General features: G+C 46.7%; 1 protein-coding gene across 9 annotated transcripts in view; it reads left to right on the top strand.

The window, feature by feature from the left end:
* PGAP4 (post-GPI attachment to proteins GalNAc transferase 4) overlaps positions 1-22845 on the top strand; it is a 48452-nt gene extending 25607 nt beyond the window's left edge. For 7 of the 9 annotated variants that reach the window (XM_053303079.1, XM_053303082.1, XM_053303080.1 and 4 more), the window contains one exon: positions 20101-22845. In XM_053303079.1, coding sequence (XP_053159054.1) covers positions 20196-21401 — 1206 coding nt within the window. In that variant the 5' untranslated portion in view covers positions 20101-20195 and the 3' untranslated portion in view covers positions 21402-22845. Of the gene's footprint in view, positions 1-1782; positions 1890-8852; positions 8866-20100 lie in introns of those variants that run through there. The other 2 variants (XM_053303085.1, XM_053303084.1) reach the window with 2 other exon arrangements.
* Positions 22846-23949: the final 1104 nt, after the last annotated feature.

Genomic DNA, 23949 nt, shown 5'->3' with positions numbered 1-23949 from the left:
AACCACAACCAGTGTTCCTTACTACCATATGTGTGTGCAATTAAATCTTCCTAGAGCCTAATACAATTCAGATACAGACAGAAAGGGGGGGGGGTGTTGAGAGAGGCTGAGGGCTGGCATGGTTTTGGAATTAGTAGGAGGAAAGGGGGGGGGAGGAGAAGGAGGGGGAAAGGATGGAGGGACCCAAGGCTTGCAGCATATTTACCCAGGACCAGAGACTTCTCATCAGCTGAAGGAGTGAGGCGCTTGGCTGGAGACAGGAGTTGTTGCAGTTGCTTCAGATCATGGCTGAGAGCTGGAGCACCATGGCTGGGGAGTCTTGACTTCTCACTGCGCAGTAGAAGTCACAGGCAGCCTCTGTTCATGGGCAGAGTTCCTGCTTGTTGCCTCGCGGTTTAGCAGCAAACTCTGGGAAGGCGTGGGAGCAGATTGCCCGTAGGCACAGAACTGCTGACTCTCTGTCTATTGGCCTCACTTTTTTATAGTGTATTTTTCTTTGATCTTTGAATAGAATCTATTCAAATCTCATCTTTTCCTGGGTCCCCCCAAAAGGTGACAACTCGCTGCTACCTTCTGGATATTGGCCAGTCCAGAGAGTCTCAATCCCATCTTCTGTAAACTGTGTGCTCAGAAGGTGGGGGGGGACATTGCCCACAGCAAATCTGCATCTAAGATGCTGCAAATTACATCTTGCCAGTCTGACCCCAAAAAGGTGTTAAAACTCAGGAGTTAGTGAGGAAATTTAGTTCTATTGGTGAGACACAGCCACTACATTATTTCTTGTGTACCTCTATATAGTGTATAATTATACATGTGTGAGACATTTGGCTAGCGCACAGTGAGGTAAGAATTAAAGTCTACAGGTATTTACTTTGTATGCATTTACCTATGTGGAATTTCTATAGACAGCAATTGAGTTAATTGCTGGCCAGGATTTAGCATGGATCTCTTGTAACAGGAGAGGAACTCAGCCTCTGGCCTCTTTCACAGACATCTGGTAGTCAGTTGCATTTTAGCATATGAGTATCCCAGGCCTAGCTTTTGTGTTTTCTTGAGCACCTATTTTACAATACAATGCTAGATTGTCTCCTGCTCCACAGAGCAGTTTGAGATCTAGTATGCCAGTTCACCTTGAGTTCAGGAGCTAATTCATTTCTAAATATAAAATGAAATCAGACACAGGCCTATATTTCACACACTTCTGAGTTGGTACCTCTGGATCTGATATGTTATAGACCGTTCATAACTGTGGGCACTCAGGTAGGTAACATGTCTCAGAACCACCCGCTACAATTACTGTGCGTGAGATCTGCCCTAGATGCAGGTAGCAGTTGTGCAGCTATGTTGTGGCATAAACTCTACTGAACCGTCCCTTCTCTCACCCACCGACCCCTCTCTTCCCATTTCTCAGTGAGTTTTCTGTGTTTCTCCCGCAAGACCCCCTTCCCATCTGGAAGAGCCCCTTGCCATCCTGGAGTATCACTAACTGTGTCTATGCATGGCTATGTAGCTTAGGAATTCAGGGAAAGTCACTGCTATGAGGAGTGCCAGGAAAGAGTTAATACATATTTTCGCTGCCAAGGGTGGACAATGGATGCCAAGAACGCCTCATCACGCCCCACCTTACATTGTAGCTGGTTGTTGCTGGGTGATTGCCAAGCTCACCGAGCGGAATGGAGATTGCTGGGGTGTGCCTCAACTGTCTAGGAAGAGGGAGTGGTTATTTTGGCCAGCAGCTGGAGGTATCGAAACTGGAGTTGCTGTATCATCTGCGACATGATTCTTGGGTTCAGAAATTAGCCACTGGTTGGTTTAACTGAGCTTTGCCACTCTGTCTGAATGGGGCCAGAAAGTAAATGTAAGGGAGGAAGAAAAGATGCTATTGAGAGGTAAGAATAATGGAAAAGGTTGAAATGTCCCCTGCTAACTTGGCAAAGAGGCACCTTTTAACGTGGTGATTGTCTTTATTTAGCAGGGAGAGAGCAACTGGCCCTATTCACTTCCAGAACAATACTTCCATTGACTGTTGCTGGTGTCTGTCTTGTATTTAATTTTAGATTGTGAGCCTTTTGGGGACAGGGACCCATCTTTCTTATTTATTTATTTATTTATTTATTCTTTCTTTCTTTCTTTCTCCGTGTAAACCGCTCTGAGCCATTTTTGGAAGGGTGGTATAGAAATTGAATGAATGAATAAATGAACGAACTGGAATGAGCCTGGTTGCAGCTTGTTAGGAATCTGAGTAGGAGAAAACAATTGCTTTTCAGAGATGCAGCTTCTAAGAGAGCTAGCAGCAATGAACATTTTATTCATGTTGTGCTTTTACTGATTCGTAAGTGACTGTCGCTCAGCCTCTCCTACCATGGCTGTGAGGATAAAATAGCAAAATGGGACCTTGTAGCAGAGCGAGATAAAAATGTTGTAACTAGAAACCTGGGATTCAACTGGTTCTTGTTCCAAAAGACTGTGCAGACATTTTTTACATGCACAGTGTCTTTCAGAACATAAATCCCACCTTGCTGAAGGCAGAAAGACCTTGGGGCTATTTTCACGATCACAGAAAACCGGGCTAGCCTCCGCTAGCCTAATTTTCTGCGATCGTGAGAACCACCGGGCTCGGCTGTGAGCCCGGTGGTTCTAGAACGGGTAACCCGCTCAAGAACCCCTGCCCTAAAACTAGGTTTGCGGAGCAAGTGCTCCGCAAACCTGGTTTTGAAGATCATGAGTAGGCGCGGCTTCACGCCATGCCTACTCATGTGGAGACCCCTGGAAGAGAGGCGAAAAGCCGCCTCCTGGCTCCAGGGGTCTCGCCAGCATGCCCTGCACACTTGTGCAGGGCATGCTGGATCTTGCGGGGGCCGATTGGCTCCTGCTCCCCCCAGCCCCCGCCGGCTCTGTCACGGAGCCGGAAATCGTGTGGGCAGCTGATCCAGCCGCCCATGGCTCCAGCCATGCTCGTGTGCTGGGAGAACGGGCTTAGCCCGCTCTCCCCGCTCAGCGCTCCAAACCGGGTCTCACTGATCGTGAGACCCAGCTCTTTGTCTTATAACCAAATATAGTTTTGGAAACTTTAATCAAAAATAATTGAGCCCAAATTGTCAGTTGAGTGTAAAGATTCTCTTTCAAGATATGTTTAGCAGATTACAGTTTCTGAGTCTTTTAGACTTCCTACTCAATTATGCAAGGCAGGAAGTTGCTTCAAGGCACTAGAAGCTTTAATACAGTGTTAACTATTGGAAAGTGCCTAAATACAGTAGGAATGTGCAAGTCTCATAGTAGAAAAAGAGGAACCAGTGTCTTGTGGAAACAATACTGTTGCTCAGGATGTCATGTGTTCATAACCGTCCCTTTCTGTGTATACATGGAATGTGTTGGTACACATCCATCTTGCAAAACTTGAATTGACATGCAAATACACTTGTGAAATCTAGAGCTACTACTTATTCTGTTTGATTCATATCAGTTAAGCAGTTCTAGAGCCTTTCAAGGGAGGCAGATGGTCTTTGTTTGTTAGATTTATTCAGTAATCCAAAAACCTTCGCTTTAAGATGAGAGTTAAGCTGCTTTACATTTTCACACATGCTTTAAAAAGAATGGAAATTATAAGTTAAGGTGCCCATCTTAACTTCTGCGCCATATAAGCTGCAAAGACTTTGTACAGTCCGGTGTATTTTTATTTATTTATTTTTACATTTATATTCCACTCTTCTTCCAAGGAGCCCAGAGTGGTGTACATAGTTATTTTTTATCCTCACAACAACCCTGTGAGGTAGGTTAGGCTGAGAGTTAAGTGACTGGCTCAGAGTCACCCAGTGAGTTCCATGGCTGAATGCGGATTTGAACTCGGGTCTCACTGGTCCTAGTCCAGCACTCTATGCATCTACACTTTGCCTTGATTAGAGATGCATCAGACAGAAATCATCTCTCAGAAGGGACCAGGGAAGCTGCACCTGTTAAATGTCTGCCTAGATGCATCCCTCCTCAGCCTAATGTCCAGTTGAAAGACCAAGGCAAAATATGGGTGCATGGACCCTCATTTCTAAAGCCATCTTCATATACCAGACAGTACAAAGTCTTTACAGCTTATATGGTGTGGGACTGAGAATATAATGAACTGCACTGTAGATGGCCATGGTAGAAGCAGCACCAGGAGGATCTTGGAGATTCATTGGGATTGCAGTGCCCAATGAATAGCCCTAGTAGTAAACACTTGTTTTCTAGAGTTTTTTAAGGGTCAGTTTTTTAACTGTTGCAGCTTAGCCACTTTACATTAGATCTGCACCAGATTCGAATGGGTGCTGTTCCCTAGTTGATGCCTGCAAACTTTCAGGCAGACAGGGCAGACAATTTAAATTTTTATCACCAAGATAATATTCAGGGTTTATAAAGTTAGAATGTTGAAACAACTGGTGCATCTTAATTATATTAATAGAACTGTGACATAAGGAAAGGTTCTTTGGTAAAGTATTCCCTTTGCAATTGGAGGATAAGTTTTTTTCCTTTCTATTGAAAAACTGCTTCTTTGGAGGGTATTTTAAGCCTTGTTTGACAGAAGTTACTACCCATGCCTCTCCAAACTAATAGCATTACAGGCTTCAATAAGTGGGATGGGCACATTTTAATTTATTTCATTTCTATACTGTTTTTCATTAAAATAATCCCAAAGTAGTTAACAATATAATTAAAACAATGCACAACTAAAACACAAATTAAAAGTACAAATATTAAATATAAAAATATATTTCTGTTTAAAAAATTTTAAACCTATATAAAACAGTAACACACAAAGCAGAGCAGTAAAAATTGTATTCTCATATAAAAGCCTGTGTGAAGAGCCACATTTGATCGAAAGGTCTAGTGATGTATACTGATCTTCAGACTCACAGAATACCACTCCTACTTTAGTAGCACAGATATCTTTTTGGGGGGACAACACATAGTTATTAAGAAATATTTTAAGTCTGCACACTTGGCAACACTCCCCTCAGCCCAGTCAAGATCTAAATTGTAATGTTATCAAGGTTCTAGTTTTGACTGAAATTCTATTAACTTCTTACTAAATAATATACAGTAATCCCTTGACCTACGAACTACTCGACATCCGATGTTTTCGAGTTACGAGCGACAAAAAAGACTGGAAGTAGTTGCCGGTTTAGATTCAGCTTACTCGACCTATGAATTTTTAGATGCGGTTTCCTCGACTTACGAATGTTTCCAGACTTCCGTGGTGCGCTCTTCGACTTACGAAAATTTCGACCTCCGAACGTGCGTTCGGAATGGATTAATTACGTAAGTCGAGGGACCACTGTAGTTGTGTAAGCTCAAACCACAAAGTAGAACTTCCTGATGTTGAACACCAAAAACATTGTAACACCTTCAACTAAGATAAAGTCTCACTTTGCCCCTGGCCCCCCACTGGAAAAAAGACAATTAAATGAAATTAGTAGATTCAGTAATAGTGGCATTGTGATCCCACATCATGATTATTCAGCAGTGAACGAAGGACTCCACAAGAATTGAGTAATTTGTGTTGACTTTAAATCTGTACTTCATTTTTTAAACACACACAAACAACAATTATCATTAAAAAATAACTGCTTTAGACTCCACAGATTTTCTTCCCACAAACCTCACAGTTGGCCTGCTTGGTTTAATTCCCTTCAGGATGGTATTATCAGCAATGCTGCCTTCGGAACTAGTGTTAGGCCTTAAACTAATCTGATTGAAATGGTAGGAACCGCAAGCCTCTGAATTGTACCTTTTTACCATATGTAGTTACTCATACCCTACTTCATGCCCCCTTAAAGAACAAAAGCCCGCCCCCCCCCCCCGTTCTTGAAACCTCAATTCTTTGAAGGGAAGGAAACTTAGAAGAGCCCTTGTATCTTCTTCCTTTTCTCCTTCCTTCCCTCAGGCCACGCAGGCCTTGAGCAGCCACTCTCTCCTCACCTTCCCAGGGCCTGTTCTCTGGCTACACTTGAGCTCTGAGCAGCTGATATGAGCTCTTCTGGCCTTCCTCTTCTAATAAAGCTGTGGTATGTTTTAATGATACTTAATAGTATCTGTCTCTCTTCCTTCTGTCTAGAGAGTAGTACATTTTAAAAGTTGTACCCAAGTGACCTTGCCTCGGCTCTGAGCATAGACAAAGTAAATTTATTCCCTTTAAGCTCCAGGCCTCCACTTAATGGTTAATGATGGATAGGCTAATGGCTTACTCAAAGTAGTCTCATTGAAATTAAAAGGACATTAGGCATTCCTTAATATGTTCATTTGATTTCAGTAGGATTACTTTGAGTAATGTTCCTCATGTCAGACACTGTCTCTTTCTTGCTCTATTCTCGACAAGCTAAGAGAGGAGGGATTATTTAATTTAATTTAATTTAATTTAATTTAATTTAATTTAATTTATTTATTTATTTATTTATTTATTTATTTATTTATTGCTAAATTTATAGACTGCCTTTCATTAAAAACAATCCCAAGTTGGTTTACAAAAGTTAAAAAACATACAATAAAAATGACAATAAAAATATTAAGCTAAAAATATCAAACAACTCTAATTTAAAATCTATAAAATACAAACATAAAAAACTATACACGGGTAAAACACATAGAAGCAGCAACAGAACAATCATGTAAAGCCTGGATAAAAAGCCAAGATTTAACAAGCTTAAATATACTAAGAGTTCTTATGCTCTGTGGGATGCTGTGGCTAATGTCAGATTATTTGAGAACAAGCTGGGTGCTGGGTTTCCACTAGGAATGTGCACGAACCAGTCCAGCATTCTATTTCTAAAATGCCAAACTGGTTAAGAAACTGGCGTTTGAACGAGTTCGAACACAGGGGCAGGGGCTCCTTTAAGGATTGAGGAGTGTGTGTTCCCCGCCAGCGCAGTGCTTTAAAACGATCCTGCGGGCCAGCAGCGTACCTTCTTGCCACCCTGGTGCATGTTGGAGTGGAAGTACCCGGTGCAATCGTGCACGTTACACTCTCTGGCTCGCACATTGCACGCAAACATGCGCACCAGGTACGTCCGGTCTGACGTGCACCAGAGCGGCAAGGAGGTACACTACCCCCCCGCATGACCATTTTAAAGCACAGCGCCGGTGGGAAAAACATGGGGGGGGCACCCTCCCCGATCCTTAAAGGTAACACTCCTCCTGCCACCGAACTGGCCGTCACCGGTTCTGTGCACATCCCTAGTTTCCACTGCATTTCAAAAAGGTAAAGGTAAAGTGGTGGTTGGAGAATGGAATGCCAAAGTTGGAAAAAGTAAGGAGGAAAACACAATCGGCCTATGTGGCCTAGGAAACAGAAACGAAGCAGGAGAATGACTTATTAGTTTTTGCCAAGCCAATGATCTCTTCATTGCTAACACATTCTTCAAGCAACCAAAGCAGTGCCTATACACATGGACATCACCAGATGGAGTACATAAAAATCAAATTGATCACAGTATTTTTGCAAGGAGGTGGAAGAGCTCAGTTATAACAGCAAAGACGTGGCCGGGGGCCGATTGTGGGACCGATCATGAACTGCTCATGTGCAAATTCCAAGTCAAGTTAAAGTGTAAAAGCAAAGCTATCCAGCTACTACGATATGATCTTGAGAATTTACTCACCATTTTCAAGGAGAACATCAGGAATCACTTTGAAGTTCTGAACCTCATTGATAGGGAACCAGAGGAACTGTGGAATGAAATTAAAGAGGTTGTTAAGGATGAATGTGAAAAGAGACTGCCAAAGACCAAGAAACAGAAGAAAGCAAAATAGCAATTAGAAAGCAATTTTTCCCCTGAGTAGGAGATCCTCAGATAGGGTGATGTACTGCACATGCTCGAGACAGAACTGGAATCACGTGACTTGATTGAAGGCGTGGTTACCTCCTAGCCCCAGTTCCAGTTCTGTCTCGCTCGGGATAGGACTGTTGTTGGAGACAGCTCTGGTCATTTAGGTATTTGGTGACTTCTATCTCTACTGATTCTTTCTCCTGCCCTTTTTTGCCTATCCTCCCTTCTCTTCACCCTGTCAAGTGTGCTAGGGTGGGAGGGGAGCAGTTCTCAATTCAGTCTACTATAAAGATTTCTCTCAAAATTCCTTTTTTATTTCCAATTTGGATCTGCCTCTAAATTTCTTTTGATTGGTTTTCTTAAGAGACTAGGGCAGGGTTTCCCTTTTGCTGTGGAAGCAACTCACGCTGAAGACCTTATGCAAGGCTCCCTTTCAGAGAGCTCGCACATTCCATGGGAGCTGGGCGCGGTTTCCTCAGTGGCTCAGCCAAGCACTTGGTCGGCCCCTCCCGCTGCACTGGCTCCTTTGTCTAGTGCTCTGCCTAGCGTCGCGGCTCCGCCACCATTTTCTGATCCTCCCAATCAGTCCCTCCCTGCAAAATCTGTTGAGCAGCGCCCCGCTAAGGCTTTGAAGAAATCAAAGCACTTACATGACCAGTCCTCCCCCCCACCGAAAAAGAAGAAAAAGCGAAAGGATTCCCGTAAGGACGCTGGCCATTTACTCGAGGGGCATAAGAGGCTGAGCGAGCGGCTACTCATTCAAGCGGTTTGCCACTGCTCAAAGGTTAAGGCGGGAAAAAATGGCACAAAATTGAAGGACAAGTGCAAGGAGCGCACAAAACACCTGATTGCCGTGCCTGGAGCCCGGAGCCCGGTGGGCAACAAACCGGCTCCAGTTGCTACTATTCCAAGCAAGATTATGGTCGAGGGGGAACCGGCTGGTCCGCGCTCCCCCCCCCCGCTTACATATGACTCCCATGACGTCTCTCCACCTTCAGTCCTCCCCCCCGAAAAAGAAGAAAAAGCGAAAGGATTCCCGTAAGGACGCTGGCCATTTACTCAAGGGGCGAAAGAGGCTGAGCGAGCGGCTACTCATTCAAGCGGTTTGCCGCCGCTCAAAGGTTAAGGCGGGGAAAAATGGCACAAAATCGAAGGACAAGTGCAAGGAGCGCACAAAACACCTGACTGCCGTGCCCGGAGCCCGGTGGGCAACAAACCGGCTCCAGTTGCTACCATTCCAAGCGAGATTATGGTCGAGGGGGAACCGGTTGGTCCGCTCTCTCCCCCCCCCCCCCCGCTTACATATGACTCCCGCGACGTCTCTCCACCTTCGCAACCTTTGCATATGCAAGCCGTGAGTAACGACCCTTTTTCGCCCAGGGCCACGCAGTGGTTGCGGGCCTTCTTTGCTAGAGAATTCAACTTAGAGCCACCTGCGGCTCCGTTTGGTGCACCTGGGCAATTCTTGGCTGTGAATAATAATGAGCCACCTGCGGCTCTGTTTAGTGCACTGGGGCAACCTTCTACTGTGATTAATATTGAGCCACCTGCGGTTCTGTTTAGTGCACATGGGCAACCCTCTATTTTGATCAATAGTGAGCCACCTACAGCTCCAGGTACATCTCAGGCGGGACCCTCTGAGGCGATTCGACCTGTTCTAGCCAGGTCTGTTAACCCAATCAGGACTGGGCACGGATCGTCTTTCCTCTTCCTCCCCGGACTCCAGCCCACGTCGTAGGGCTATTCCCATATGGGAAAGAGGTTTATTTGTACCCAGGGTCCCCGCCCATAGGCACAAGAGCAAACGCAGGGGTACTCTTCATCCTCCTCCTCTTCACCGGACAAGCGTAGGCCCACTCACTTACCGGCCCACCCCATGTATCCCAACCCTGCCCCTCCCCCCGCCCTCCCTGCCCTCCCTCAGGGTCCTCCTGTCCCACCGGCCAAACCTACTGCCCCGGTGGTGCCTTCTTCTTCTTCTGGGGAGGAATCCTCGCAATCTCATCCACTGATCCCTAGGGATCCCGCTGATTCAGGGAAAGAGGAGGGGGAATTATCTGAGGAGGAGGTCACTCCTCCAATCTCTAACTCCACCAGACTTTTTTCTTCTACAGATTTTGAAATTTTACTAGCCAAGGCTAAGCGCACGATTAAGGATGTCTCACCTGCGGAGGCTCCAGCTAATACCACTGCTGCTGCATTCGACCAGCAGGTCTTCCCTCCATCAGAACCAAATAACCCGATTTTTCCTTTTCCTCCTTTATTTAAGAAGGTTATGTGCACAGAATGGCAACGTCCCACCTCGGCTAAGCCCATTGGCAGCTTGCCAAAGAAACATTACCTGTTGCCTCCAGAGGTGTCTTCTCTACTCGCCACACCCAAGGTGGATCCCCCAGTGGTCCAAATGGTGTCGGGGGCGGTGGTTCACTCTGAACATCAGGAACAGCTCAGATCACAGGAAGACAGACGCTGCGATTCCCTACTGAAGAAGGCACATGAGGCCTCCTCTTCTGCTATAAAGATGGCTTCTACCAACTCCATCTTTGCTCGAGCTGCGGTCCTCTGGGCAAAGGACCTAGTTCAAATGGTCCCCCCAGAACTTACAAAGTTACACCAGGACATTAACAAGATGGCCAAGGCTGCGGCACTCACGGCCGATTCCAGCTTGGACATTATTCATCAGTCTTCCAGGGCTCTAGCCTCCGGCGTGGCAGCTAGAAGAATTCTGTGGCTTAAGTCTTGGAATGTGGATACTAAGTCTAAAGTGGCACTGACAGCGGCTCCCTTCGATGGCTCTTCTCTCTTCGGTGAGGCATTGGAACCCATCCTGGTGGATACGAAAGATAAGAAAAAAGTCATGCCGTCTACTAGGAAGGAGTTCAGGTCTTCCTTTCGCGGCGGCCATAGCTCCTTTCGTCCCTTCCGTCACCACTCTTTCCACTACTCCCACCCCAACCAGACCAGGGACTCCCGTCCCACCTTCTCCAGGGGCTTCAACCGACCACAGTGGAGACCACGCTCCAGAGGTCAACCCTGCGGAACCAACTCCTGCCCCTTCCCCTCCTTCTGTCAATGAAAACAATGACTACATCCCTGTGGGGGGAAAGGCTGTCACACTTCGTGCTCACCTGGATGTCGACAGCTTCAGACCAGTGGGTTCTGGAAACGGTTTCCAGAGGGTACGCCATAGACCTTGTGTCTTCCCCTCCTTCCCGCTTCATCCCTAAACCAAGATCTTCCGACACGACCAAACATCGTCGGATGCAGCTGGCTGTACGTCACCTTCTACAGATCAACGCCATAGAACATACCCCCCCACTCCGAGAAGTTCCAGGGGGTATATTCCATACTGTTCCTGGTCCCCAAAAAGGATGGGTCCTGGAGAGCGGTTTTGGACCTCAAGGCGTTCAACCGCTTCGTATGGAAGAAGAAGTTTCGCATGGAATCTCTCCGCACCATAAAGGAAGCGGTGAGGAAGGCAGACTACCTGGCCTCGGTGGACCTCTCGGAGGCCTACCTTCACGTACCTATCAGACCCAGCGACCGGAAATTCCTTCGCTTTGCCTACAACGGGGTCCACTATCAGTATCGTGCTCTACCCTTCGGCCTCGCTTCAACCCCAAGGGTTTTCACAAAGTTGATGGTGTCCCTCGTCTCCTTCCTCCGCCTCTAGGGGGTGGGCCTCCATCCTTTCCTGGACGACATCCTTCTCAGAGCGCCCTCCAGGGGACAAGCAATCAAGGATGTTCAGACCACCTTGCAGGCCCTCCGGGATCACGGGTTTGTGATTAACAGTCAAAAGAGCCATCTCATACCCTCTCAGCGCCTGGTCCACCTGGGAGCACTATTCGACACCGCACAGAACACAATTTCCCTGCCTCCAGAACGCAGGGACCGCATCGTCAGGCAACTACGACCTCTCTTACACAAACGACAGGAGGATGTCATGACCTTCTAGGCGCCCTTCCACAATATGAGTGTACCAGTCCACTTGGTCCACGTTCCTTCGTTGGGCAAAGAGTCGTGGTTCAGATCCTCTGAAGGCAGGAGTCCCAGAGGTCCTTGAGTTCCTACAGGCTGGTCTCGATATGAAGCTCCACCCTAGTACCCTCCGACGACAGGCCTCAGCCTTAGCATCGGTTTTACAGATTTCCTCAATGTCAGAGGGCCAGGTCCATTTCCATCCTCACCTTTCTAGATTTCTGCGGGGAGCCACGAACCTGGCCCCTCCTCCTATCCGCCGTTTTCCGTCTTGGAACTTGAACCGAGTCCTCAATGCTCTCATGAAGGAACCATTTGAGCCAATTGCATCAATTCCTCTGAGGACTCTCTCTGAAAGTAGCCTTCCTCGTGGCGGTAACCTCTGCCCGCAGAGTTTCAGAGTTAGCTGCACTTTCCATGTCTAAAGAGTTTTGCACTTTCAATTCTGATTTGGTCATCCTTCGGCTAGACCCGACCTTTCTTCCCAAAATCAATTCCACCTTCCACAGGGCTCAAGCGCTCGTCCTACCTTCCTTCTGCCTGGATCCAGTGCATCCTAAGGAAAAGCTGTGGCACAAACTCGACGTGCGTAGGGCACTACGAATCTATATAAACCGCACGAAGTCCATTCGCTGAGCGGACTCCCTGTTTGTCTCTTTCCGTGCAGCCAACCTTGGAGAGAGGGTTTCCAAAGCCACGTTGGCCAGTTTGATCAAATCATGCATACAGATGGCGTATACAGCTCTCCATCTTCCTCCCCCGGGATGGGTTACCGCTCACTCCACTAGGAGCACCGCCACGTCCACGGCATTTTCAGCACACATTCCTCGGAAATCTGCAGAGCGGCTACTTGGTCGTCTACCACGCCTTTTATCAAGCACTATAAAATTCTCGATTTTACTCAGGATCAAGCGGCCTTTGGTCGCACTGTTTTACAGCAAATGGTCTAGGCACATCCTTCCCTTCCCGGGTTCCTTTAGCTGCTTGGGTAGGTCCCTATCTGAGGATCTCCTGCTCAGGGGAAAAAGAAACATTGGTCTTACCGTGAAAGGTTCATTTTCCCTGAAGTAGGAGATCCTCAGCCCCACCCGGATGTGCTGTCTGGGTTGGGGCGTGGCTATTAGTTGTGCCTTCCTCCTATTGGGGCAGGGGGTCCCCTGCACCTTTTTCTGAGGCTGCTCTCAGGGATCCATAGTCTCTCACTATTGCCTGTTCTGTACATATCATTGGGGCTTTTCTGTTGTCCTGTTGTGCCTTGTCTCTTGTTCTAATCTTTACTTGACCTTAGTTGGGCTCTCTCCTGTTACACCATCATACCTCGCTCATCATTCCTGGAACTGGGGCTAGGAGGTAACCACGCCTTCAATCAAGTCACGTGATTCCAGTTCTGTCTCGAGCATGTGCAGTACACCACCCTATCTGAGGATCTCCTACTTCAGGGAAAAAGAACCATTCACGGTAAGACCAATGTTTCTTTCTGGGAAATTGCCCAGAAGAGGAGAGAAGCCAAAGTCAAGAAAGATAAAGACCTCAGGAAGCAACTTAATAGGGAATTTCAGAAAGCTGTTAGAAGAGACAAGGAGCAGTACTACAATGACATCTGTAATGAGCTTGAGGATGGAAGTAGACATTGAAAAACAAGGCAAGTTTTCCAAAAGATCTCTGAACTCAGAGGGAGGTTCCAACCTCGAATTGGTATGTTAAGGGATGCCAAAGGACAGATAGTAACTGATTCAGAGAAGATCAAACAGAGATGGAAGGAGTATACTGAAAATCTGTACATCAGGGACATCAACTTCCAAGATACTCTAGAAGATATTCCCTACTTGCAAGAACCTCTAGTACGGGAAGATGAAGTTAGATCAGCACTCTGGTCATTACCAAGTCGGAAGGCTACAGGAATTGATGGAATAGCCACAGAAATATGGCAGGCAACAGAAGAAGAAGTACTCAAGGCTCTAACCAAACTATGCCAGCAAATTTGGAGAACAACACAGTGGCCAACAGATTGGAAGAGGTCAGTCTACATACCCATACCAAAGAAAGGAGACTTAACAGATTGCGCAAACCATCACACAATATCTTTAATCTCACATGCTAGCAAAATAATGCTCAGGATCATCCAACACAGATTAGAGCCCTGCATGGAAGGGGAAATGCCGGATGTTCAAGCTGGTTTCAGAAAAGGCCGAGGAACAAGAGACATCGTTGCTGATGCAGGCTGGATAATTGAGAAAGCCAAAGAATACCAGAAAGAAGTCAATATGTGCTTTATTGACTACAGAAAAGCCTTTGATTGGGTCAACCATGTCAAGTTGTGGAATATCCTTTGGAAAATGGGTGTCCCAGAACACCTCATTGTTCTCATGAGAAACCTATACACAGGACAGGAAGCCACAGTCCAGACGGAACATGGTGAAGCAGACTGGTTCCAGATTGGCAAAGGAGTAAGACAAAGCTGTATACTTTCTCCTTCTTTATTCAATTTATATGCTGAACATATAGCGAGAGAAGCTGGATTGGAAGAAGAGTGTGGCTTTAAAGCTGGAGGAAGAAACATCAATAACCTGTGCTATGCTGATGACACCACTCTTGATAGCTGAGAATGTGGATTTTCTGCAAGCTCTAGTAATGAAAGTCAAGCAGCTCAGTGAAAAAATGGGACTACAACTAAATGTAAAGAAGACTAAACTAATGAAAACAGGTGCAACAACCAGCCTCAGAATTGACAATGAAGACATTGAAGTGGTGGATAGCTTCTGCCTTTTAGGATCGACCGTCAACAGTAAAGGATCCAGCAGTCAATAAATACACTGCAGACTAGCACTTGGTAGGGTTGTAATGAAGGCCTTGGAAAGGATAGTTAGATGCCATGACGTGTCTGTACCTACAAAGATTAGAATACAGTGGTCCCTCTACTTACGAAATTAATCCGTTCCGAATGCACATTTGTAAGTCGAAAAGTTCGTAAGTCGAAAAGCGGTTTCCCATAGGAATGCATTGGGAATGGATTAATGCGTTCCGGAGCCTAGAAAAAAGACCCAGACCCCCAGTAAGGCTTGCAAACTGCACAGGAACATTTCTTTTCAAGAATAAACAAGCAGTAAACAGGCAGGCAAGTCAAGGAAACCGCATGTAAAATTCGTAAGTCGAGGAAACCCCATCTAAAAATTTGTAAGTCGAAAAAACCGGATCTAAAACCGGATCTAAAACTGCCGTTTGTAACTCGAAAAATACTTATGTCGAGTAGTTCGTAAGTCGAGGGACCACTGTTGTTTGGACAATGGTTTTCCCCATGACACTCTATGGATGCGAAAGCTGGACTTCGGGGAAGCAAGATAGAAAAAGTATTGATGCTTTTGAACTTTGGTGCTGGAGAAGACTTTTGAGGATACCATGGACAGCCAGAAAAACAAACAAATGGATCAAAGAACAGATCAATCTAGAATTTTCACTCGAGGCACAAATGACCAGGCTCAAACTATCATACTTTGGACACATTATGCGAAGATCCAGTTCGCTTGAGAAGTCCATAATGCTGGGAAAAGTTGAAGGAAAGAGAAGAAGAGGACGACCAGCAGCAAGGTGGACAGACTCTATTACGACAGCAATGAATGCACCACTGAGAGATATTAAAGGCCAAGTTGAAGACAGATCATCCTGGAGAGAATCTATCTGTGTGGTCGCGAAGAGTTGACACCAACTTGATGGCACTTAATCAATTAATCAATCAATCAATCAAAGGGCAAAGTGTGCTGTTGAGTTGGTGTCAACTCCTGGTGACCACCGAGCCCTGTGGTTGTCTTTGGTAGAATACAGGAGAGGTTTACTATTGCCTCCTCCCGTGCAGTATGAGATGATGCTTTTTAGCATCTTCCTATATCGGGCCTTTCCATTATTCTCCACTCCCCCAGCACCATTTTTCAGGGATTCTTTAACTGTTCCCTCATTATATGGAAGCACATCCCACTGAGTTTAATGGAATTCACTTCCTTCTAGGTGTACATGTACTGGAGAACTGCAGGTTCAGTTATCAAAATGCTGCTGGAAAAGGCATGTGTGCTGCAGTCCATCATCCTCTTTCTCACAGTGCTCAGCTACATGCTCCCAGAAAGCTTCAAAGAAGTGCAGCAAGGAAGTCAGAAACCATTCCCACTCAATGCCAACAAATTATTGTTGTGATGTAGATTGCCCTTGAATATGGGGATTCTACATGATAGTCAAACCACCTGAGAAAATGGAGGCTTCATTTCTTAAGTATACCCAAATGAAGCTTCCATATTCACAGGCAGTTTGACTGTGATGTAGGACCTCCATGTTCAAGAGCAGTCCATATCAGAATGATGGTTTCTTGGTGCTGGGTGGGAATGTGTTTTTAGGATTTTCTTGAGGAACATTTCCTCTTTGGAACTTCCTAGCATGGAGTGCTTGGTTCCAATAATCTATATTATTAATTCCTGTAGACGGACCAGGGGGATGCGTGGGGATGAAGCCAGGCTGAAGCCACAACCAATGGCAGGCCCAGAGGGGGACACACTTGCAAGGGTGGGAGGGAGGAGCGTGTGCCAGGAGGTGGTTGGCAAGACTCCACAGGGGACACGGCTGAGGGAGGAGCATGGTTGAGTGACTGAGGGAGGATGGTGACGGTTGACCGGCTGAGGGACAACAAGCAGGGAGGACAAGCCGAGGAGGAGGACAGGCGGCGAGCAAAGCCCCACCACGCTTTGGCGGGCTGGGATGAAGGAGGACACGGGGCAGGGGAGACTGGGGCAGCGGGGGGGAGGGCAGAAGAAACTGGGGCAGCGACGGGGGGAGGGCAGGAGAAACTGTGCCTGAAGGAGCAGGGAGTGTATGTCGGGGAGTGTATTGTTGCACACAAGCTCTGTGGGGGCTCAGCTAGTATAATTTTAAACTCTGAAGTAAGCCCCAGAGAAATAAATGGGTTTCTCACTGGGTTCCCCACTTCTATGCTTTGCTGAGGGGTTGAAAGGAAGCAAAAAGAGAGAATCCACCTTCTTGCCTAGGGTCTCTGCTGGTACTGATTCCTATGCGCATTTACTCAGAATTAAGCTGCAGTGGAATCAATGAACTTACTTTCTAGTCAGGGGCGTAGCAGGGTTGGAGTGGGCCCCGAGACAAGATTTTAAAATGCCCGCCCTCACTGAAGCTCAGCTCATGAAGTAAAGAAATCTTAAATGAGGCTGAATAGTGGTAACAAAAAGCATAGTAAAACTTGTGTTTTTTTTTCCTCTCTCTCTCTCTCCCCCCCTATGTGCCACAATAGAACATCATCCTAAATTATTTTTTAAAGGTTTTGTAAATTGTGGATGATGCAAGTCAATTAATGGTACTAGAACAGGGGTGGGGAACCTTGGCCCTCCAGCTGTTTTTGAACTACAACTCCCACCATCCCCTGGGGATGATGGGAGTTGTAGTTCAACAACAGCGGGAGGGCCAAGGTTCCCCACCCCTGGTACTAGAGAAAGACATGCTGTTCTGGTAGCTCCAGGTCTTAACACTCATATCAGTTGATGTGAGTGTTAGAAAGAGCCAGTGTGCTGTAGTGGTTAGAAACCTGGACTAGGACCGGGGAGACCCGAGTTCAGATCTCAATTCAGCCATGATACTAGCTGGATAACTCTGGGCCAGTCACTTCTCTCTCAGCCCAGTCTACTTCACAGGGTTGTTGTGAGGAGAAACTCAGGTATGTAGTACACCACTCTGGGCTCCTTGGAGGAAGAGCGGGATATAAATGTAAGATGATGATGATGATGATAATAATAATTAATAAATAAGTTTTGGAGGATGAATACAACTGAAGGAAGCCCGAGCGGGTGCACGGCTGTGGGAGTCAGTCATGTGACTTGTCTTTGGGACACCCCCCCCCAAGGCATTGGGCCCCCAGACAACTGTCTCCCCTTGCCCTATCATAGTTACGCTCCTGTTTCTAGAAAGTTATTCCAAGCTTCCCCCCTTTGATGGGGGTGAGAGAAAAGGGGCTGAGGGAGAAAATAAATGCCCATGAAAGGAAAAGGAGGAGAGGAATGTTTAACTATAAAAGTGCCAGAGTGTTCATAGACTCTCCTTAAAGGAACCTGAGTTCTGAACCAGAAAGTTGCTCACTATAAATTGTCAGGACTTGCCCCTCCCAACGTTGGCTTCAGAATTCTCAGTGGGCAGACTCAGTTATGTTCTTAGCTCACTTTCCCTTGGTTATTTTACCTCATGTTATGGGGATTTTGAACAACAATTACTCAAAAATCACTGGAATGATACTGTTCAAACCAGCAAAAGAAACCAATCCTGTATGAACATGAATTTTTGGGGAATGCTAAAAAGACATTAAAAAATTTAAATGTATATATTATCTGTGGTGAAAAAAGGTCGCCCAAACGTTGGACCCCTTTTTTTAGGAGTTAAGTACTTAAACTGCTGACTCTCAGCCATTTTGCAACAGATTTGCATCAAATTCGGAGGAGTGGTGTCTCTTGTTCCTGACGACTGTGCCAGTATAATACCCAACTCTTTAGCCAATTGTTTCCAAAAGCAACTTATAATTTAAATCCAACACAACACAAACAGGACCCAACAAAAGTATAGCCTACTCAGTAGTTGGTCCGTTACCACATGCCTGTTAGAGCTTGCCACTAAAAAGATTTCTCAGGCCCTCTTGTTACAGCAGTCTCCTTCAAGAAGCCCAACTAGCTCTTGCCTAGTAACCTTACCCCATCTAACCTCATAATCTCACCAAAGGGTTAGCACATGCAACCTCCTTAGCACAAGACTTGAGAGAATAAAGCAACAAGAGGTCATTGCCCTCCACCCCTGAAGCAACAAGCCTAAAGGCATGATGCCCTCGAACATGATCCTGGGTGACTCATTGCCCATGGCAGGCCCACTATAAATACTCCTCCCCTGCCCACCCCCCAAGAAAGAGCATGCAGCAGCAGGTTTCAATAATAAATGTTTGTTTGTATTGATTTATTTATATTTAAAGGCACTTGTTGGAGGGTCATAGTTTAGAATATGTGATAGCTCTGCCTGTTTTGGATGTGGTTATGCTCCCCCAGAAGACACAGGGACACAGTTTGAGAGTACTTCTGGGTCCAAGCCTCTCTCTGGTGTATCAGATGGAGGCAACAACCAGCAGTGCTTTTTATCAGCTTTGGATGTTACACCAGCTGCATCCATTTTTGAAAAAGTAGGACTTTAAAACAGTAGTGTACATGCTGGTAACTTCCAGGCCTGACTATTGCGATGCTACATAGGGCTCTCTTTGATTGTAGCCCGTGAACTTCATTTAGCACAAAACATAGCAGCCAGGTTGGTCTCCGTGATAACTCAGAGAGACCATATTACTTCAGATTTAAAAGCACTGCACTGGTTGCTGCTATTTTTCTGGGTGAAATACAAAATGCTGGTGATATAAAGCCCTAAATGGCTTAGGATTGGGTTACCTGGGTTACCCTGCCATACCTCTTTTGTATGGTTCCCACTGCACATTAAAGTCACCTGGAGAAGTCTGCCTGCAGTTGCCACCAGCTTGTCTGTCAGCAGCTTGAGATCAGGCCTTCTCTATGAGGTGCCCCGAGCTTTGAAATGTGTTCCCTGCTGAAATGTGCTCCCTGCATGGTTTTTGATCTCTGGTGGCCTTTAAGAATGCTTAAAAAATGAATTTCTTTAACCCAGCTTTTGGTGGATGTTTTTATGTTTTTAAAAGTTTGTTTTGTTGCATGCAAACTGCTTTGAGATTGTATGAGTTGGCAGTAGATAATGCAATAAATAAAACTAGCTGGGCCAGGCGCAGAGGATCTGCACCTCCGCTGGCCCGCTTTTTCCTCCTCACCCCCCACCTGGTGCTTTATGCCTGGCTGGCCAGCCAGCCTGCCACCTCCTCCCGCCCACCAATTCCTGGCGGCTGGGCTGGGCCACCACCTCCTCCTCCCGACGGCCATTCAGTTGCCACTTCCTGCTTTCAGCAGCCGGGCCAGGCTGGCCCACCGCCACCTCCTCCTGGCGGCCAGGCCAGCCTGCTGCCTCCTCTTTCCGGCGGGTGGCCTGCCACCACCTCCTGTTCCCGGCAGCCAGCCGGTCTGGCCCGCCACCGCCATCATTGTCTCCCCGTCCCCCTCGCTATCCCCCAGGCAGCTGCTCTCACGAGAGCTGCCACATGTGGGATTAGTGACAGGTACACCTAGGAGAGATAAACTATATAGATAATCGATAGGTTGCTCTCCCAATATGAAGGCCCTCATAGCATCCACTTGCTGCCTATTATATGTGATAGACTTATATAAACCATGATGATTTTCTCCTCTTTTCTTTATAGGTTTGAATCTCGTGGTCATCTCTATTATCCACCACATTACCAGAAGAAACAATGAGTTGATCAAATGACTTGAGGCATGACTCCAGAACAGCCACATGCTGAATGTGGCAACCATGCTCCCACAGGGACTGCAGCCTTGGAGGAGGCAGTTCCGTTGGTCCAGCCCGTGTGTGCATTTCTTTGTCTTGACTGTTGTGACATTTGGCGTGCTAGCTCCATTGACTTGTCAGCAACTCCTCCATTCCTATTTCTACATGAGACACTGGTACCTGAACTCAATGAGTCAAGAGTTCCTCCAGCAGAACCAAGAGGATGGCCTGAGTGCCCTCCACTATTTTGAGAGACTGCAGACTCCAAATTCATCTGAGAAGGTGGCCAGTGAAGCCTTCCAGCCCTGGTTGCTAATTACCATCATCACGGTGCAGAGGCGTCCTGAGTTCCACTACGTCCTTCAAGTGGCATCCCGCTTCCACCGCCTCCTCCAGGAGTGTGGCCCTTCTTGCCAACACCACCGGATCTTGCTTTGTAACGTAGAAGCAGATCCCAGCAGCCACCAGGATGCCAAGCTCCTAGCTAAATCCTTTCCTGTGGTGAACCGCTATGGTAGGCGTGAGAATTCGGTCCTTTCACTGAACCGGTTTGAAAAAGAGAAGCAGGATTACGCTTACTGTCTTGAGAGATCGCTCCAGACCTACAATCCGAAGTACGTGCTGCTGGTGGAAGATGATGCTATCCCGGAGGAGGAGATCTTTCCAGTACTCCATCACCTGTTGCAGATGCGGTTCTCAAAGCCCCACCTCCAAAACGCCCTTTACGTGAAGCTCTACCACCCTGAGCGACTACAGCATTATATCAACCCAGAACCCATGAGGATCCTAGAGTGGCTTGGAATAGGGATGTTCTTGGGGTCCCTCTTGGGCTTTCTGTACTCCTGGACATCTTGCCGCTCTGCCCTCAGTTGGCCCATTGTGCTGTTCTTTGCCCTGTATAGCATGCTGCTGGTAGAACTGGTGGGCCGCCATTATTTTTTGGAGCTTCGCCGCTTGGCCCCTCCACTCTACAACATAGTGCCCGTGACAGAGTGCTGCACCCCTGCCATGCTGTTCTCTGCTCCTTCTGCCCACCGTGTCTTGGGTTACCTGAAGGAGCTACGCTGTCGCCCTGGCTTTGCCAAAGATACTGCCCTTTATTCCCTATTGCGTACCATGAGTGAGCGGGCGTTTGTGGTGGAGCCCAATTTGGTCCGGCATGTGGGGATGTTTTCTAGTATCAGGCTGAGTGACAACCCCAAGCTGCTTTGACGCTTCAAGGCTTGTTTAAAAACTGCAACAGATGAACTGAAGCCCCCTGTGAGGTCTCCGTAGCTGGGCCATACTATTTTAGACTGCAGGTTCTGATTTTCTTTGAATGGTCCTTCACATAAATTGCACTCCAAAAGTACAAAACTAACAAGTCAGGGAGAGGGTTCTAGCAATATTAGTTTTCTATGAGTTTTTCGTATATAGGGCAGGGTTATTTATTTATTTGATTTCTGATTTTCCCAGTGACGTCTTCCCAGGTGGCGACGTGGGACTCTCCAGATGTTGCCGAACTACAACTCCCATCATCCCCAGCTATAATAAATTGTGGCTGGGGTGATGGAAGTTGTTGTTCAGCAAGATCTGGAGAGCTGTACATTGCCTACCCCTGACAGGGTATGCATGGGGTGCATAAAAACATCAACACCACTTTGAATCTGAAATGGTGCAGTCTTGTAGTCGGTAATCACATGTAGCTCTGAGTTACGTCTTTTGCAGTAAAACAGTAAGAGATTAGGAAGCTCTGTGGCTGATAGCGTTATCAGAGATGGTGCTGTAATAAGTGTGTGTGTGTGTGTGTGTGTGTGTGTGTGTGTGTGTGTGTGTGTGTGTAAGTGTGTAAGAGACTCTCCATTGAGAGGCATTAGTTGTCTTTCTAGAAGACAAAATATTGTACAACTGCCTTAGCTTTCCAAATACCGACAGCAATATTCAGGGAAGAGGATGGATCTGTCATTATCCCAACACCTATTTTTCCATGTATCTCATCTATATTGCTTTCACTCAGAGCCAATCTGTGTGCTTTTGCTAGCATGGTGCACTCGTTTCGTGGGAATGCACCAATTTAGAATTCACATGAGAACGTGCTCAATTCAAATTGTAACATTGCCCTACATGTGCAAATCCTTCACATTGGGGAGCGGGCTGTATTAACCACTGTGGCCCCAGAAGATCTGAAAAGGCCAGCTGATCTTTGTATTCTTGCTAGATCCATTTCCATCTCTCTTGCTTGTCTCCAACCATGGTATGTGTTCCTCAAAATAGGAAGTCCAGAGGTATTTCCATCCAGTGACCCACCACAATCAATCACTTGCTTTCTTGACCACCAACTATTCAAAATACCAGTTGGACGATTAGCACCACTTGGAAGTTGACCTAGAGGGAAATGGAAGAGTCCCACCCTGCTTTCCCCACATTTCCTCTGCATTGACCATCTCTTGCCCCAGGTGCTCGTCTTTCTGACTTCCTCCTTACTTTTTCTTGGTAATGTGTTTCTTAACAAGTATGCGTGCCTTATCCAGATACACAGCTTCTGAGAAGCATTTTCAGGCTGTTTTTGCACTCTGATAATCTGTGTGAACAATAGGGATGGGCCCGGACCGGTCCGGAGGCCATTGTAAAGGCCTCCAGACCGGTCTGGACCTGGGCGGTCTGGTTCGGGGGCGGGGTGGCTTTAAGAGTGGGGGGAGGGTTTACTTACCCCTCCCGCCGCTTTCCCACTCTGGCGCCGTAATTTCAGAAGAAATTGGGGCAGCAGGATACCTCCCTGCCGCCATTCCCCCGCTGTCCCTATGAAAAACTCCCAGGAGTCCTTTGTGCGTGCGCACGTCACAGAGACGTGAAGTGCGCACACAATGTGCACGCGCGCAAAGGACTCCTGGGAGTTTTTCATAGGGACAGCAGGAAAGGGGCAGCAGGGAGGTATCCGGCCGCCCCAATTACATCTGAAATTACGGTGCCAGAGCGGGAAAGCGGCGGGAGGGGTAAGTAAACCCTCCCCCCACTCTTAAAGCCACCCCCCACCCCAGTGCCGGACCGCAGTTTGGCGGTTCCGTGCACACCCCTAGTGAACAACACACTCTTTTTTTTCCTTGGGCTGCTCTTTCTTGGGGAAAAGAATTTCAAACATAAAAGCACATTGTTTTCCTTAGGTAGGCGCTCATCTGTAACTAAAGAATGTGTTTTTCAATAAATAAATAAATCCTCTTTAGTGTGGATTACTTAATTTGCACACATAATGTTCTTGCTGCAAACTCCTTCATTTAACTGCTTCTAGGTTGTTCAGAGATTTATTCGAAAAATGTGCTCTGCCCCAGTAAATATTCCTTAGGAATTTATTTATTTATTAATTATATTTTTTACATTTTATATCCCGCTCTTCCTCCAAGGAGCCCAGAGCGGTGTACTGCATACTTAGGTTTCTCCTCACAACAACCCTGTGAAGTAGGTTAGGCTGAGAGAGAAGTGACTGGCCCAGAGTCACCCAGCTAGTCTCATGGCTGAATGGGGATTTGAACTCGGGTCTCCCCGGTCCTAGTCCAGCACTCTAACCACTACACCATGCTGGCTGAAAACCACATTCACATTCACATAGCAGTGCTTCATTGAGGGGGGTGGGCAGGTGCGCACATGGGGAGGGTATACTGTTTTGTGTTGGCTTTAAAATAAGCTTTAGTTTTTGCATAGCAAGTGTTTGAAGCCCTTCACATCTATTATCTCAGTCATCCTCACAACAGCCCTGTAAGGGAGACAATGATTATTGTTGCTGAAG

Source organism: Hemicordylus capensis, chromosome 2, assembly GCF_027244095.1.
Source record: "Hemicordylus capensis ecotype Gifberg chromosome 2, rHemCap1.1.pri, whole genome shotgun sequence".
In the NCBI taxonomy this organism is placed as follows: Eukaryota; Metazoa; Chordata; class Lepidosauria; order Squamata; family Cordylidae; genus Hemicordylus; species Hemicordylus capensis.
Note: the sequence above shows the minus strand (reverse complement) of the source record. Positions and strands in the feature narration are given on the sequence as shown.